At 43.0% G+C, this 16,368-nt stretch overlaps 1 protein-coding gene across 2 annotated transcripts in view; it reads left to right on the forward strand.

The window, feature by feature from the left end:
- The first annotated feature begins 891 nt into the window (after positions 1-891).
- Positions 892-16,368, forward strand: part of efcc1 (EF-hand and coiled-coil domain containing 1) — a 28,669-nt gene continuing 13,192 nt past the window's right edge. Inside the window, exons 1-2 of one of the 2 annotated variants that reach the window (XM_047346483.1) lie at positions 892-1,842; positions 8,780-9,219. In XM_047346483.1, coding sequence (XP_047202439.1) covers positions 1,042-1,842; positions 8,780-9,219 — 1,241 coding nt within the window. In that variant the 5' untranslated portion in view covers positions 892-1,041. The remainder of the gene's footprint in view (positions 1,843-8,779; positions 9,220-16,368) is intronic. The other variant, XM_047346484.1, reaches the window with a different exon arrangement.

Raw genomic sequence — 16,368 nt, forward strand, 5'->3', positions numbered from 1 at the left:
TGCATCTGCTTATCAGCTCCCATACAACAGTGGACCTTAATGCATCCAGCTCTCTACTAGACTCAGGTGATGACATTTCCTATTTCTAACCCTCCAAATGACTGAGTGGGTCATATGTTTATGGGAATTGGTGGTTCTAAAGCTTGAAATATGTTTCACGATTTGATAGAAATTAAAACATAGTGAACATTTCAGAAGTATATGTTGTGTGGCAGAGCCATGTGAATGGTTCATAAAGTGCTGCATGTCATGGTTCAAATCATCATAGTTCAGAGGTCCATTAAAACATTTAAGTGGAATTTTGCTACAACAAATCTGTAACTGCAACAGTAGCATTTAAAAAGGAAATTTGAAGATTGGATTAATTCAGACAATGGATACCAGAGAGAGGTTCCTCTCCTAAGGGCATCTAGCTCAATCTCTGCAATATGCAGAAGGCTCTAAAAATCTCAGAGACATATTATTTTTGGTCTATGATGCAATCTTTAGTTGTAACTCTTTGTAGCTGATTGCAGTTTTAAAACATTACATGAGATTAAACTCAATCATTAACAACTTCCTTGTGGGTGACCCACGTTCCCCAATGTTGGGGCCCCAAATGCTGCTTCAGACTTTCAGATCAAATTTTTTAAAAGCAGTGCTTTGTATTTGTTTTTCTGAATAAAGTGTAGAGCATGAAATGCATTTTCATTCTATGGCTGTAAATAAAATAAATGTATAATTGTTTACTAGAACAAGATTTGCTTAGTTAATTTAATCTAAAAAGTCTAATTCATGTTGTATTTCTAATTAGCAGGATATAAATTCAGGGTTGGCCTTGTCTGTGAAAAACTAAAGTTAAAGTAAATAAGGTTGTGGTGGAAGTGACGTGTATTTGAAATCGCTGTAATTGTTAACAGAAGTGAATTCAACTTGATTATGACTGACCAGAGTGAATCACTTTGTGTCAAGCAGGACGTTTTAAATCTAGAAACTTGGTGCCATTTGTTTCGAGGCGGTTTTTAATTAAAGGTTGATCGCTCTTTTTCAGCGTGTCTGTGGATGTTGGGGGCAGTGCTTCATTCAGATCTGGCTTCGGTTCGGCTCCGGGCTGCTGCGCAGAGCAGAAGGAATCATAGTGAGCTGCTTCGTTTGTGGACATGCTGTTCGGTCCAAACAATGGATTCCTCAGACTCCTCTGACCCGTACAGCCGCCCGGCGCGCAGAACACAGTGGATCGTGAGCACTCTGGCTTACCATTACGGACTGGACCGGGGAGTAGAAAACGAAATCATCGTCCTGGCCACCGGATTGGATCAGTATCTGCAGGAGATCTTCCACCACCTGGACTATCAAGGACTCGGGAAAATCCCCGTGGAGGACTTCAACGTCTTGTGCGAAGTTCTGGGACTAAGCCAGGACTCCGAATCGGAGGAGTCTGCAGGAGTGTTGGACAACCTACCCAGCGAGCTCAGCTTCAGGCACTTCCACGCGAAGCTGTGCGGTTACTTCAGCACCAAGGCGGGGTCCCAGTATGAAAACGGCCGCCTGCTGGTCGGGAAGGACAGCGAACACATCGAGACTCAGATCCGTCTGAGGAGCCCCCTGAAGCGGCGAGAGACGCTGCTTTCAGTTGGGGCGAGCGGCTGCTCCTCTCCCTCCCAGGTGGAGCGCCACGCCTTCGGCTGCAGGCTCGGCTCTCCCGGCTCCTGCAGCAGGGAGTGCTACGAGGAGATCGTGGCTCTGGAGGAGGCGGAGGACCGGATAGGCAAACTGGAGGATGAGAATGCAAGTCTTAGGGAACTGGTTGAGGACATGAGAGCCGCGCTGCAGAGCAGTGATGCGCGCTGTTTAGCTCTGCAGGTGAGAGGCTTGGACGTTACTCTGGGATCATTTTAATGGATGGTTTTAAAAAAAAAACATTAGCTAATGCACCTCGATAGGACCCTACATCTCTAAAACTTTAGGGAAGATTAGTCGTCTTGCAATCGGAAAGCTGCGGGGTCGGTGTACCTCTAGGCAAGGCACTTAACCTCAAGTTGCCAGGGGTGGATACATTACACGCTCCTCCAACCCCCACCCGCAAAGCAGGACGTTTTCTTTTATGTTTATGTGTATAAATCTTACTTATTCTTGAACATAGAATATACAAGGTTACAATTAAAGGCTTTTATTTTATGTTACAAATAACCAGTTACCACGCCCCCTAGTAGGGGGGGACCAACGGGTCAATTGTCCCGAGCCCAGAACAGTGGGGAAGCCCAAAACTGAGATTCTGACCCCTAAATTATAGGCAGAAGTAATTTAAAATATATATATATTTTATGTTTTATAATTTGTGTGAAAACTATTTAATATTAGAGTAAATAAAAAAAACTCTATATCTATATTTAGATATACAGTACAGACCAAACGTTTGGACCCACCTTCTCATTCAAAGAGTTTTCTTTATTTTCATGACTATGAATATTGTAGCTTCACACTGAAGGCATCAAAACTATGAATGAACACGTGGAATTATATACTGAACAAAAAAGTGTGAAACAACTGAAAATATGTCTTATATTCTAGGTTCTTCAAAGTAGCCACCTTTTGCTTTGATTACTGCTCTCTTGGCATTCTGTTGATGACCTTCAAGAGGTAGTCACCTGAAATGGTTTTCACTTCACAGGTGTACCCTGTCAGGTTTAATAAGTGGGATTTCAAGCCTTATAAATGGGGTTGGGACCATCAGTTATGTTGTGCAGGAGGTGGATACAGTACACAGCTGATAGTCCTACTGAAAAGACTGTTAGAATTTATATTATGGCAAGAAAAAAGCAGCTAAGTAAAGAAAAACAAGTGGTCATCATTACTTTAAGAGATGAAGGTCAGTCAGTCCGAACAATTGGGAAGACTTTGAAAGTGTCCCCAAGTGCAGTCGCAAAAACCATCAAGCGCTACAAAAAAACTGGCTCACATGAGGACCGCCCCAGGAAAGGAAGACCAAGAGTCACCTCTGCTGCGGACGATAAGTTCATCCGAGTCACCAGCCTCAGAAATTGCAGGTTAACAGCAGCTCAGATTAGAGAACAGGTCAATGCCACACAGAGTTCTAGCAGCAGACACATCTCTAGAACAACTGTTAAGAGGAGACTGTGTGAATCAGGCCTTCATGGTAAAATAGCTGCTAGGAAACCACTGCTGAGGACAGGCAACGAGCAGAAGAGACTTGTTTGGGCTAAATAACACAATGAATGGACATTAGACCAGTGGAAATCTGTGCTTTGGTCTGATGAGTCCAAGTTTGAGATCTTTGGTTCCAACCACCGTGTCTTTGTGCGGTGCAGAAGAAGTGAACGGATGGACTCTACATGCCTGGTTCCCACCGTGAAACATGGAGGAGGAGGTGTGATGTTGTGGGGGTGCTTTGCTGGTGACACTGTTGGGGATTTATTCAAAATTGAAGGCATACTGAACCAGCATGGCTACCACAGCATCCTGCAGCAGCATGCTATTCCATCCGGTTTGCCTTTAGTTGGATCATCATTTATTTTTCAACAGGACAATGACCCCAAACACACCTCCAGGCTGTGTAATGGCTATTTGACCAAGAAGGAGAGTGATGGGGTGCTGCGCCAGATGATCTGGCCTCCACAGTCACTGGACCTGAACCCAATCGAAATGGTTTGGGGTGAGCTGGACCACAGAGTGAAGGCAAAAGGGCCAACAAGTGCTAAGCATCTCTGAGAACTCCTTCAAGACTGTTGGAAAACCATTTCAGGTGACTACCTCTTGAAGCTCATCAACAGAATGCCAAGAGTGTGTGGAGCAGTAATCAAAGCAAAAGGTGGCTACTTTGAAGAACCTAGAATATAAGACATATTTTCAGTTGTTTCACACTTTTTTGTTCAGTATATAATTCCACATGTGTTAATTCATAGTTTTGATGCCTTCGGTGTGAAGCTACAATATTCATAGTCATGAAAATAAAGACCACTCTTTGAATGAGAAGGTGTGTCCAAACTTTTGGTCTGTACTGTATGTAGTATGTTTTCTTTTGAAGTTCGTTTCGCTGCTCAAGCTAATTTACAGAATGTCGGGTTTTCAGAAGTCCGGCACACAGAAAAGAAAAGAGGGAGAAAAAGAGAAGATGACCAGAGGCTTGAGGGATTTTATGTGTAAATATAAAAAGAAATCTGAGGATGAGGCTGGAACAAGTTCAGGAAGGGAATCGCAGACAAAAGGACAGGGCCCTGGCAAAGCTGTCAGCTGGCCTGCCAGTTACAGTTAATTTGAATAAAAGTGACAGAGCCCTAAAACAGCTCATTCTGACAGGAGCTCAAAAAAAGGGCAACTGAGGAGGTGAAATCTCATTATCTGAGAGTAATTTTGTGTGAAAAATGTAATTAACATGTTTTGTATAGCCCATAGGCCTATCCCAAAATTTGAAAAGAAAGTAGGCTATAAAGGTCACCTTTTAAAGGATCTCTGAGCAGATGCAACCATCAGAGGCATGGTAGGAATGCTTCACCCCTTGCCTGTGTTCTTCTCTGCTAAGTCATGTGGTCAAACAAGCATTATTTAATAGCTTTACATTTTTTTTACACATCTTACTAATGTACTTTTTCAACATAGAAATTATTTTAAAATTAATCACTTGCTTCCTACACTTAGACCAACATCTCGCCTTCCCCTGCCTGGCCTGATTCTTTCTCTCTCTTCGTCTTTTCTTTCTCTCCATCCTGACAGCTGAATTACATGAAAAATACTGCAGTCAAACCACATATAAAAACATGGAATTTTAATTTTAATGATATCACAGATACATCACAACAGCACTGTAGTGTTATATCCCAGTGAAGACGTATAAACTCAAGTGTGTCACTCCTAGGTTCTATAATTTATCTGTTTTATGATTCATAATCTAGTTAAACAAATGATTACTGTCTAACCAACCAAATAACCACAAACACATTCTTTTATTTTTCTTGTCATGATCTGTTTTATTGTACTGATCAGTATAGAGTTGCCAGACAACAGTAACCTGTCATTTTACTAGTAGTAGTTTTAGCTAACCTGAATATTTACCATCCTCCTCTTAATACATTGACATAACTTACCAACTGTCTTTCAACCACATTGAAAAGCTTTGTCTTCATCCGTACATCTTTATCCTTCTTCCTCTTCCGTTTTATGTTTTTTGCCCCCAAGACCTTTCTTTTCTGCCTCTCCATCTTTTCCTCCCTGTCCTTAGATGACAACGCGATTCAAATTAAAACAATCGCGCTCCAGCTGGTTCTCGAGGGGGCGCACATTGGAGAGCCTACATTGTGTGGGGGGCAGGAGGGAATGAAAGGGGGAGAGAGGGGCACAGGAGGGGAGGTGAAGGAGCGGATGGGCGCATCTTCAGTGGTGTGCCTCTGTTATTGATCATATCATTTACACATGCATTAACAGCTGGTAAATACAGAAAATGTCAACTAAAAAATAATTTCTCCACCATCGCTTCGGCAGCTCATCTAGCTCAGCCCCCCTAGGGGCAGCATATAGCGCATACCCACTTTTTGCACCACTGTGCCTACCGATCTGCATAAAGGTGTGAATGTGAGTCCGCCTAGGTGAATGTGGTTCTAATATAAAGCGGTTTGAGTTGAGTTGTCAGTTTGAGTAGAAAATCGCTACAAATTCAGCCCCATTGGGGCCCCATCCCACAGTGGTAAAAAGACTAACTTGTATAGCGGCTTTCTACTCATACTGACCACTCAAAGTGCTTTACATTAGAGCCATATTTCCCAGCCCCACTCATAATCCACACCTATTCATACATCTATACACAGGTAGGTAGGCATGTAACTTTAAAAACCCACAAACACAGAACACAACCTGAACACGTATGCTGAGCAGATAGCCTGCTAGTACTAAGATAGCTGAGTTCAACACAAACAAAACCAAACTTCATAAAATGAAAAACGTTCAGATCATTTCATCCTAAATATCTCTCTATTACTCTCTGCCCAAAACCTAACCTCATGAACCATGCTGAGGAGTTGTCCGGGAGACGACGAAGTTTGAAGAGAGCTCTGTGAACAATGGGTTAGCTTCCAGCTGACCTCTGGAGCAGTGGCTGGCGGCCGCTCTGTCGGGCCGACCAAACTGCACGTTACCATGGTGATGCAGCTCCTGTTGTCCTTCTCTCAGGCAGGGAAAACCGCTTCACTCGGCTTGTAGAGACAGCTTCTCTATTGGGACTCCTCTGGGACAGTTTGCTTCTGCTGGCGTCAGAGAGAAAGTAAGCAATGCTTATACCTTAATTGACCCCTTTTTATGAATGAATACCGGATTCTTTCAACAGTAAGTCATCAGTACTTAACTTAGTGCATATGATCGATGATCGTGTGACACCCTTGGATCCAGTTTGAAGAGTTTAAGTCTGTTTGCCAGCAAAGAGACATTAGCGCGCTGCCTCTCTGGCCAGTCTCTCAGCGGTGTCCGGGAGGTAGAGATCGGACCATTGGAAAGGGGGGTGCTTTTATACAGTGACATCATGGGAAGAACACCCATGAAGTTGCTGGAAGTCGGTTAAATGCAATTTATTTTGAAAATTCCTAAAAAGTTTGTACCGGAGATTTAATGTTGCTTCCATGGCTGTGGGTCTCAACATGGCCATTCTAGAAATGTCAACTGCTTTTAAATGGGTTTATCTACAATATATAACCCTTTAAAAATAAATTGTCTCTCCTCTCCCCTGCTGCTCTCTCTAGTTTATTCTTAGAGACCCAAAGGTGTTCCCTGGCCAGAAGGGGCATATAGTCCTATTAAGTTCTGGGTCTCTCCCAGGAAGTCCTTGCAGTGTGACTGACATCCCCAAAAACCTCTAAAAGGAGGCACATAGGAGGCATCTTGATCAGATACCCTAACTTCCTCAAATGAGTCTTCTGGTGTGGTGGAGCAGCAGTTCCCCTCCAAGTCCGTCCCCAGATGATGGAATTCCTCATCCTGTCTTTAAGACTGAGCCCAGCCACCCCACATAAGAAAAGAACAAAAGAACAAGATCCCAAATACAAGCAGCTGAACTGAGGTCAGTTCAGCTGCTTGTATTTGGGATCTTGTCACTTATGGTCATGATCCATATCTCATGACCATAAGTGAGGGTCTGAACATCATAGACAGATTGGTAAATCAAGATCTGTGCTTCTTGGCTCCACTCTTTGTTCAGCACAACAGACCAGAGCAATGCCCACATTAGGCTATCCATCTCCTGCTCCATTCTAGCCCCACTCATGAACAAAACACCAAGAACCTAAACCCAACTGCTTAAAGCACAGGCTGACCCAGATGGAGAACCTGTGGCTTCAGGCTAGCTGTAGTTCTACACAGGCACATGGAGCATCTACTGAGAGGCCTCAGCTAAGTGAGGAGAAACATCTTACCTGGTTTACTGTATCTTGGAATATAGAAATGTACCACTTATTGTGTTGTGTGTAGCTCGGACCTGTACTGATTGAACTCTAAGATTCAATTCAGTTCAGTTTATGTTGTGCCAATTCACAACACATGTCGTCTCAAGGCACCTTCAGAGCTGTTTCAATCGAATTAAACAGATTCCAAGTTGGGTACATACATTCCAATTAATCCTAACTATCAAATAGTGCAGTCAGATTCAGTTTATTATTCAAACTAGTTAAGGTTTTTCTAAGGAAACCCAGCAGATTGCATCCAGTCAGTGACTTGCAGCATTCACTCCTCCTGGAAGAGCATGTAGAGACAGCAGGGTGTCGTTCAGATTGTTGGTCATATACAGTTTTATTAAGGCTAGAATGACCGTTACCCTGGTGATGAGTATTGAAATGATTGGACCGGTTAGGAGCTGGCATGTCGACAACAGGCAGCAGAGATCCTGAATGGTGACATATGTAAATATTCTGTGGAGGCAGATTTGTTTTAAGGCCATCAGCAAAAGATGCTTAAACCAAATGGTTGTGTTTGTGTCTTTTATTAAGCTATCTTAGGTTACAGATTCCACAGAGGTCTGCCCTCTGTAAGATGTGGAACAATCAGATGGTTATAGAAACACAGGGAGTTACTGCTCATTCTATCACACACAGTCACAACGTCCCCCATTTCTAATCTGCACATGTAGATGTCAAACACAGCTGCAACCAGGAGGTCATAGGCCAGATGGAAGACAAACGTCTGGTAGAACTCTTATAATATGCTTATAAAATATCATACAATCTTGCAAAAGGCCCAAAAATAGTAAGCAGAAACTAGTGTGCTCCAGACAGACTAAGAGGACTAATTTACAAAATAAATTTCAGCTTTCAGCTGGATCTCTGCAGCACTGTGCAGGATGACTGCCCACACGAACCCACTGATCTTATCACTGGGCTGCTGTGACGTCAGTCCACCCCACATGCTGGCTAGTTGCCCGTTACGATAACCTGTTCTTCTGCAAACCCTCGTTGTGAACACTATGGAACTTTTAGCAAGTCTTGAGGTATTCCTGTGTTCCCTGACCTTCTCTCACTGCTTTGACTGACTATTGGATGCTCAAGCAACTACTGTACCTGTAACACTATCACTCCAGTTGTAGCCACCATTTAGGCCCATTGAAGCCCATTCCTGATGTTCTATTTACATACCCACGACTGTCCTGCATGTTTAGAGTTAAGTTTAATTTGAACCATTAAGTGAGCAAACTTTTTATGAGGCTATTTCCATATCAGCAGGCAACCAAAAAAATCACGTTTTAGTTCAGTATTACTCAGTTTAGGGGGATTATCTTAATCCTGTCTCTTCATATCTTCCTTCCCTTTAGGTTGGATTCTGGAAAAGTCACTTCAAACACAAACCAGAAGAAGGGTCTTTTGTTTCCCAGCAGAAACTGGCTGCCCAGAAGAATATGGTCAACACCAAGCTAAATAACAGCTCTAACAGCAATCTTAAGAGCTTGCAGAACATCATGCATGAGATTGAGTATCTGCGTAGCTCCAGAGAACAGCAGATGGAGGAGACCATGTTGTGTAACCACAGACTGGAGCAGGAACTGTGGAGCTGTAAAGAGACCATTGCTGCTTTGGAAGAGAGCAACAGAGCTCTGAACAGGGAGCAGGTGAGCATGAGGAGGAAGGTGGAGGAGGCCAGGCAGGCTCTGCTTAGCGGACTGGGGAAAGTTAAGGAACTGGAATCAAAGGCCAATCATGTTCCAGCGCTGCAGAGGCACGTTCTTCAACTGGAATCTGAGCTCCTATACTACAGGTAAAAACACCCAATGTTGTTTAACTCTAAAAACCATTAATCTGAGAGGTATTGACATGAATGTTGGGTACCAGCACTAGACATGATTTTTCCACGGGACTGGGACCCTTGCCATCTGTAGGCTGGAGTGCAAGAGCCTCCAAAGCGGCTCAACCAGTTGGTCAGCACAGGCCTTCAACAATCTGTGATATGCATCATCAGGGCCAGCAGCCTTACCTGGTCGCAGTCTCTTCAGCTCTGCCCTCACCTCTTCCAATGTGAGGGACAGGGGGTGGCAGGTGAGGGGGGGCAGTTACAGTAATGGATCTGCTGTAAGGAGAAGGTGGTAAAAAAAAGAAAAATGGGGGAAAGGTTGAAAAACATCAGCAGGAAGGGGTGAAGGGGATGGTGTGGCAGTAGCAGTGGGTGCTGAAACATCCCAGTCGACTGCAAGTCGAACCTATTAAAGAACATGTTAAACTCATTGACCTTGTCCAGGCCACCCACAGCCCAGCTGTTATTCTGCTTATAGCCAGTGATGATGTTCATTCCTTCCACACTTCTCCAATGTTGATAAGCTGTAGCTTCCTCTCCACCCTTCTCTTATAGTCCAGGTTGGCCCATATCAGGCTCCTATTTAGCTCTTGCTGCACCTTTTTGCGAAGTCCCCTGTCACCAACCATGAAGGCTGCCTTTTTCTGTTTAGGGAGTTTCTTGATGTCCCAGGTGAACCAAGGTTTGTTGTTGGGAAAGCAGTTCACAGTCCTTGCAGGTACAACATTTATGCAAAAGGTCAGACAGATGGTAAAGCAATCCACTGTCCTATTGATGTCTGTGTCCCCCCAATTTTCCTCTGTGTCCTGCAGCACTTCCAAGTCTGTGCACCCATAGCAAGACTTAAGGGTCTCAGAGCTCTGGTGTCCACCTCCGAAATGTACAGGTGGTCACCGGCTGCCTCAGTACACAAGACGTATAGATGGGTTGAAGAAAAACCAGGTTGTGGTCTAATCTGCCAATTGGTGGAAGGGCTGAAACAAAGTATGCCTCCTTGGCATTTGCATACAGTAAGTCCAGAGGCTTATTTCCTTAGTGGGGCAGTTGACAAACTGCACAAAGCCCAAGAGATGGAAAGTCCCCAGATCTCAGAATAATTTCATCAGGATGCTGGGTCTGTACCCTAGCGACAGCATCGTGGCCAGCTCTCTGGAAAGGTAAAGGGGTGGCCTAGTGGTTAGAGAGCAGGGCATTTATGTCCTGGAGAGGCCACAGGTACCCTGGTTCGAATTCCACAGCCTGCCACTCTGGCTCCCAGGGAGCCGCATAATGGCAGCCCAACCGGGATCGAGTGTTTGTCGCCTTGCTTAATCCATCAGAAGGCAATTAGGGCTTGCCTCGAGTATACAACTCTGTCTAAAGTTGTCATCATTGCTAGTTGCAAAACAAATAATGAAATAAAACACACAACCTTGGGAGCTAGAGAGACGTGCTGCCATTCAAGACGTCTTGGTCTCATGATGATAAAATATGAACATACTGTACACATTTTGTTAGAGAACAGCAAGTTGTGTTAAAAGTACTGAAACATTGAATAGTTCGACATATCCATTCAAGAGTTTAGAGAAGGTCACATTAAGTTCCCCTGTAGCGGTTAGAGTGCATTTCAGTTCCATCCTGAAATGTCACCCAAAAGCCCAATGTTCCTAACTTTTTGGGAGTCATGTACGTTCAGAGTTATTTCTGTGCATTTCGTCATGCTGCACCACTCTTCCATAATGGCCAGTTTCGTGGAGTATAAGATTAAAAGTTATTGCTCTGTCATTCAGTCTACCACCTGAGCTGAGGATCTCTGCAGTTCATCCAGAGTTACCTTGGGCCTATTGGCTGTCTCTGATTAATGCTCTCCTTGCCCAGCCTCTCAGTTTAGGTGGACCTCCATGTCTTTGTAGATCTGCAGTTGGTCCATCCTCTCCATGTTCAGATGACAGATTGAACAGAACTCCATGCGAGGTTCAGAGCTGTAGAACCTAACCCTGCTATAAACTTCTCTACAACTTTCTCCCTGACCTGTCTGCTATGTTCCTTGTTCTTCATGTTGTCTAATGTTCTACTAACAAACCTCTGAACGGCTGGATTTATATTTAAATTACATTACACACAGCTGGACTTTAATTATGGGGTAGGTGACCTGATAAGGAAAATGATTGTACTGGAATTTATTTAGGGGTACCAAGTACCTTTACTTGGTACCCCTAAATAAATTCCAGACTGAATACAAATGCATGACACACTTTTCAGATTGTCTTTGTAAAAATTTTCCCTTCCTAATTCTGCACTTCTTCTGTTGTAAAATCCGAATTAATCACACTGAGGTTTGTGATTTTAACATGAATACTTTTGCACGCTGCTGTATGACCATCTCCTTTACATTTGGGCTGTAAGCTTGTACATGTAAGCACCCAAACCTAATATTTCAGCTATTACATATTGTATAATGCAGTAATGGCCTCAGGAAGCTGTCTTTATAGACAAGCAGACATGTAATGGATGCATTTCCTTAGCGGAACAGCTGCTGATTTCTTTAAGCCAAGAGTTCTTTAGGTGAGGAAAAGTGTTGTGTTGTATACATGCATGCCATTTTCATTTAGGTTGAAACAGAGAATTTAGTTTGAAGGTTCTTCATAAGGATGATGGCTTGTTAAATTTACTAAAGGTATAGACACTGTATATGGTCAGTTTAAGGATTTGCAAACGTTAAATTTAATGAACAAAAATAGAAATTAGTACATTTGTAATTATTGAAATTGTTATTCACCAAAAACACCAATGCAAAAATATCCAAACAAAAAAATAAGGCAATTTCTCAGAAGGAAAGCAGAGTTAGCAGTGTGGGTTGTTCTGGTTCTGGGAGGTATAAGGATACACCTGTGGGGCATAATGCTGTTCATCAGGTCCAGTCACTTTTGGCCGATTACTACATCTTAAATCCTCCCCTGATTAACTGTAAGTCTTCCTAAAGCAGAATAAAATGACTGTGTTTACCTCGGGCTTAATGCCTGAGACGCTCCTGCCTTGCTGTTTAGAAGCTCTGATGTGGTACACTTTTCCTGTTTTCAGCCCTGCTTTGTTGAACTTTATTGAATGAGCTACGTGTGTGGCCAGTCCTGCTCGAACTCTGCTACTGTCTTGGAACTGTTCATTTTGCTGGGAGTCGAGGTGTAATTGAACTTTTAAAGTTCAAAGCTTTTGGTTCAGTGTTTATCTCTCAGTCTGTTGCTCCTGCTTCAACCATATAATCATGTCTGCAGCTCTGGCCTTTTGGCTTGCAGATGTCCCAAAATACTTGTAATGTTTACATTGTGCTGCGGTTATGGAGTCTAATACAGGCATGAGCAGACAGATATGACTAAAGTTCATGCTACAGCCTGCTTTTAGGATATTTCAAATAACAAATGTAGCAACCACAGGTTCAATCCTATGACCCGAACTCTGCTAATCTATGCAGATGTGGTTCCAAAGTTTTTTCACTGCCTTTTCATTGATGCTGTGATGGCAAATAATTCAACTCCACAAAAGCAACACAGAAGCCTATTGAGTGAGACCCTGAACAACTGGCGGTTCTCATCAATCTCAGCTCACTTCTTTCATTCTGCCTCTAAAGGAACAATACCACACAGGCACCCGTATTCCATGGATCTTAGCAACCAGTCCTCCATGTCCATCTGAACTGAAAGCCTAACATTTCCTTGTTCTCAACTCACCCAAATACTCCTTAAGACGATATAATGTTAAGTGTTATTATGAGGTACTTGAAGTAGATTATTGGTGTTTATAGAAAATATGCTTGGTTTTATTATCCATGGATGATTCAATTTCTGTCAACGTTCTACAGATTCACATCTCACAAGCATTCTCTTAAAGTTCAGGTTCACAAAAACAAATACATTCATGTTCAACAACAGTTCATCAGTTTGAACTAAATTCATTGAACAGGGTTCCATTTGTTTTTGTTTCATCATTTTTGTTTGAGATAAACCTCCATAACTGGTGCTACATTCCTGTATAGGCTATCTACAGTCATTTTACACCCAGTCTTGGACATATCTGCCATTTCCACACAAATCAGTTCATCATTTTACATTAGCAAAGACATTTGTTGATGTAAACACTCTTATTTTAAAGAAACAAATTCAGGTGTCATCCACATGGAAATCACAAACACCTGCCCACAATGTAAAGCATAATGTTGGAAGGCTAATGATACGGGATTGTTTTGCATGAACAGGACCAGCACACCTTGCAGTCATTGAGTTAATCATAAATTCTGTATATTACAGCATTTGGATAGTGGAAAAACACTGGATGAGCTCATCCATCCGCAGTGAATACACCTGCCAAAGGTAGCTTTGAAGAAGTTCACCACCCCAGCTTTCTGACAAAGATTTCTGGTTGTCCTGGCGGTTCTGCCTCTTGGGGTCGGTCTAACCCGGCTCTTAATAAAAAAGGACCAGCCTAGAAACCCAATAAGCCAAAACAGGCACACTTCAGAATCACAAAGGAAATTCAATGGTGTCTAACAGTGCGTCACTAGACAATAAAGAGATACAGCACAGCCTACAGACAAATAAATGTTTAGATTGTCTACTAAATAGACTGTCCAGAGTGTCCAGGTCCTGGACTCATTTGGATCATTGCTTGCTTGAAAGGAATCTTGGTTCTTTCTTTCTGCAGTTCCATCCCATACTCAGAAAAATAAACCTTTTCATTAGACAAACTCAGCCAATCAGGAGCAGATTTTTAGACTTGTTATCCAGCCAATGAAAGCCAAAGGAATTATGAGACTAGCCAATCACAGATGGGCGAATTTGTTGAAATTATTTCTGTTTTAGCTAAAATGTTCTCTGCCAAGAGATAATAAGGTGAATGTCCTGTTTTCCTCTTTCCATCAACATCCAAGCTGAAGTAATGTTTAGAGAAATATACTTGAAATGTTTGACCATCATGTCTGTTACTGGTGTGGATAAAATCTGAGAAGAGTTCCCTATTCAGAGTTACTTATTCAGCAAAGGAGTGTCTTTGTCTTGCTGGGATTGACTGAAACTCTTGCGTTTAGCTGTCTTTATGCTGTTCGCATCAGAAGGTAAAGAAGCTTAAATTAGTCACTGGAGTCTGCACAGCTCTGTGGGCCAGATGGATCCAACAATAAGAAGCACAGAAAGAGGAACACAAACCGATGAGGGGGAGGAAAGCCTACCATCTGGAGGCAGAGGCAAACATTCATCTCTTAAAATGTTCTACAAGGAGGAATAGCTTCATTTTATTTCCACCTTCTTCTTATTGCCCCACAGAAATATGTAGTCTGACTGTCCATCTTCAGTTATTAACGTCATGTAGCCCACCTCATGCACAACTTTAAAACTCCCCTGCATGCCCATTACCCCTGGGCCTCTGAAGGCAGGCCCCAAGGGAGGTGTAATCTCCCAAGCTTTGTATGCTCCCTGCATGATGCCTGAGAGCATAAGAAAGTGTCTGGAGACCATCTATCTGCTTTAGCACAAGATATGCTGCATTTTGTGGAGCAGGTGCTACCAGGGCATAGCTGCCCTTTATATAATGCAGAAATGACACATACACTATATTACCAAAAGTATTTGTCTGTCTACTTTTACATGTACATGAACTGTGATGACATCTTATTCTTAATATATTAGGCCCAGTTTGTAATGGAGCCACCATTGCCAGCAATAGCAACTATACCTATTCTGTAAACATGTTCCAAGGGGAGGGAGGGAGGGAGGGAGGGAGGGAGGGCAGGTTTTTGTTCTGGGTTCTTTAGTTAACTCCTGGATGAGCTAATTTTGGGAGGTCTCCTGGGGAGGTCCTGCTCCATGTTTTTTTTCAGTTTGTGGATAATGGTTTTCACTATGGTTCTCTGACCTGCCAAAGCCATAGTAATGCCTTTTTAACCCTTTCCAGACTGATAGATGTCACCGACCTTGCTTCTCATCTTTTCTTGAGTTCTTTTAGATTGTGGCTTGATGGGTTGCTTTTAGTCCTACTTGATGTTGTCAGACAGGTTCTGTGTCTTGATTCTACAGCTCAGGCAATAATTAGGCCAGGGTATTGCTAGTGAAAATGAATTTTACAAAGTTAATTCCAGTGAAATCATAATCTAAAAGGTGGGGAATTGTATTTTCCCAGAAGACCAGATTAGTTTGGATTACATTTTCTGCCTAAATAATAAAATTATTATATAAGAACTACTCAAAGTACAAACTACACTCACCGGCCACTTTATTAGGTACACCTGTCCAACTGCTTGTTAACGCAAATTTCCAATCAGCCAATCACATGGCGCCCTGCGACGGACTGGCGACCTATCCAGGGTGTACCCTGCCTCTCGCCCATAGACTGCTGGAGATAGGCACCAGCTTCCCTGCGACCCACTATGGAATAAGTGGTAGAAGATGACTGACTGACAATCACATGGCAGCAACTCAATGCATGTAGGCATGTAGACAAGACGATCTGCTGCAGTTCAAACCGAGCATCAGAATGGGGAAGGAAGGGGATTTAAGTGACTTTGAACGTGGCATGGCTGTTGGTGCCAGAGGGGCTGGTCTGAGTATTTCAGAAACTGCTGATCTACTGGGATTTTTATGCACTACCATCTCTAGGGTTTACAGAGAATGGTCTGAAAAAGAGAAAATATCCAGTGAGCGGCAGTTCTGTGGGCCTTGTTGATGACAGAGGTCAGAGGAGAATGGCCAGACTGGTTCGAGCTGATAGAAAGGCAACAGTAACTCAAATAACAACCAAGGCATGCAGAAGAGCATCTCTGAACGCACAACACATCAAACCTTGAGGCGGATGGGCTACAGCAGCAGAAGACCACACCGGGTGCCACTCCTGTCAGTTAAGAACAGGAAACTGAGGCTAATATTCACACAGGCTCACCAAAATTGGACAATAGAAGATTGAAAATTTTTGCCTGGTCTGATGAGTCTTGATTTCTGCTGCGACATTCGGATGGTAGGGTCAGAATTTGGCATCAACATCATGAAGCATGGATCCATCCTGCCTTGTATCAACGGTTCAGGCTGGTGGTGGTGGTGTAATGGTGTGGGGGATATTTTCTTGGCACTTAGTACCAACTGAGCATCGTGTCAATGC

The sequence above is a fragment of the Girardinichthys multiradiatus genome, chromosome 20 (assembly GCF_021462225.1).
Source record: "Girardinichthys multiradiatus isolate DD_20200921_A chromosome 20, DD_fGirMul_XY1, whole genome shotgun sequence".
NCBI classification, from domain to species: domain Eukaryota; kingdom Metazoa; phylum Chordata; class Actinopteri; order Cyprinodontiformes; family Goodeidae; genus Girardinichthys; species Girardinichthys multiradiatus.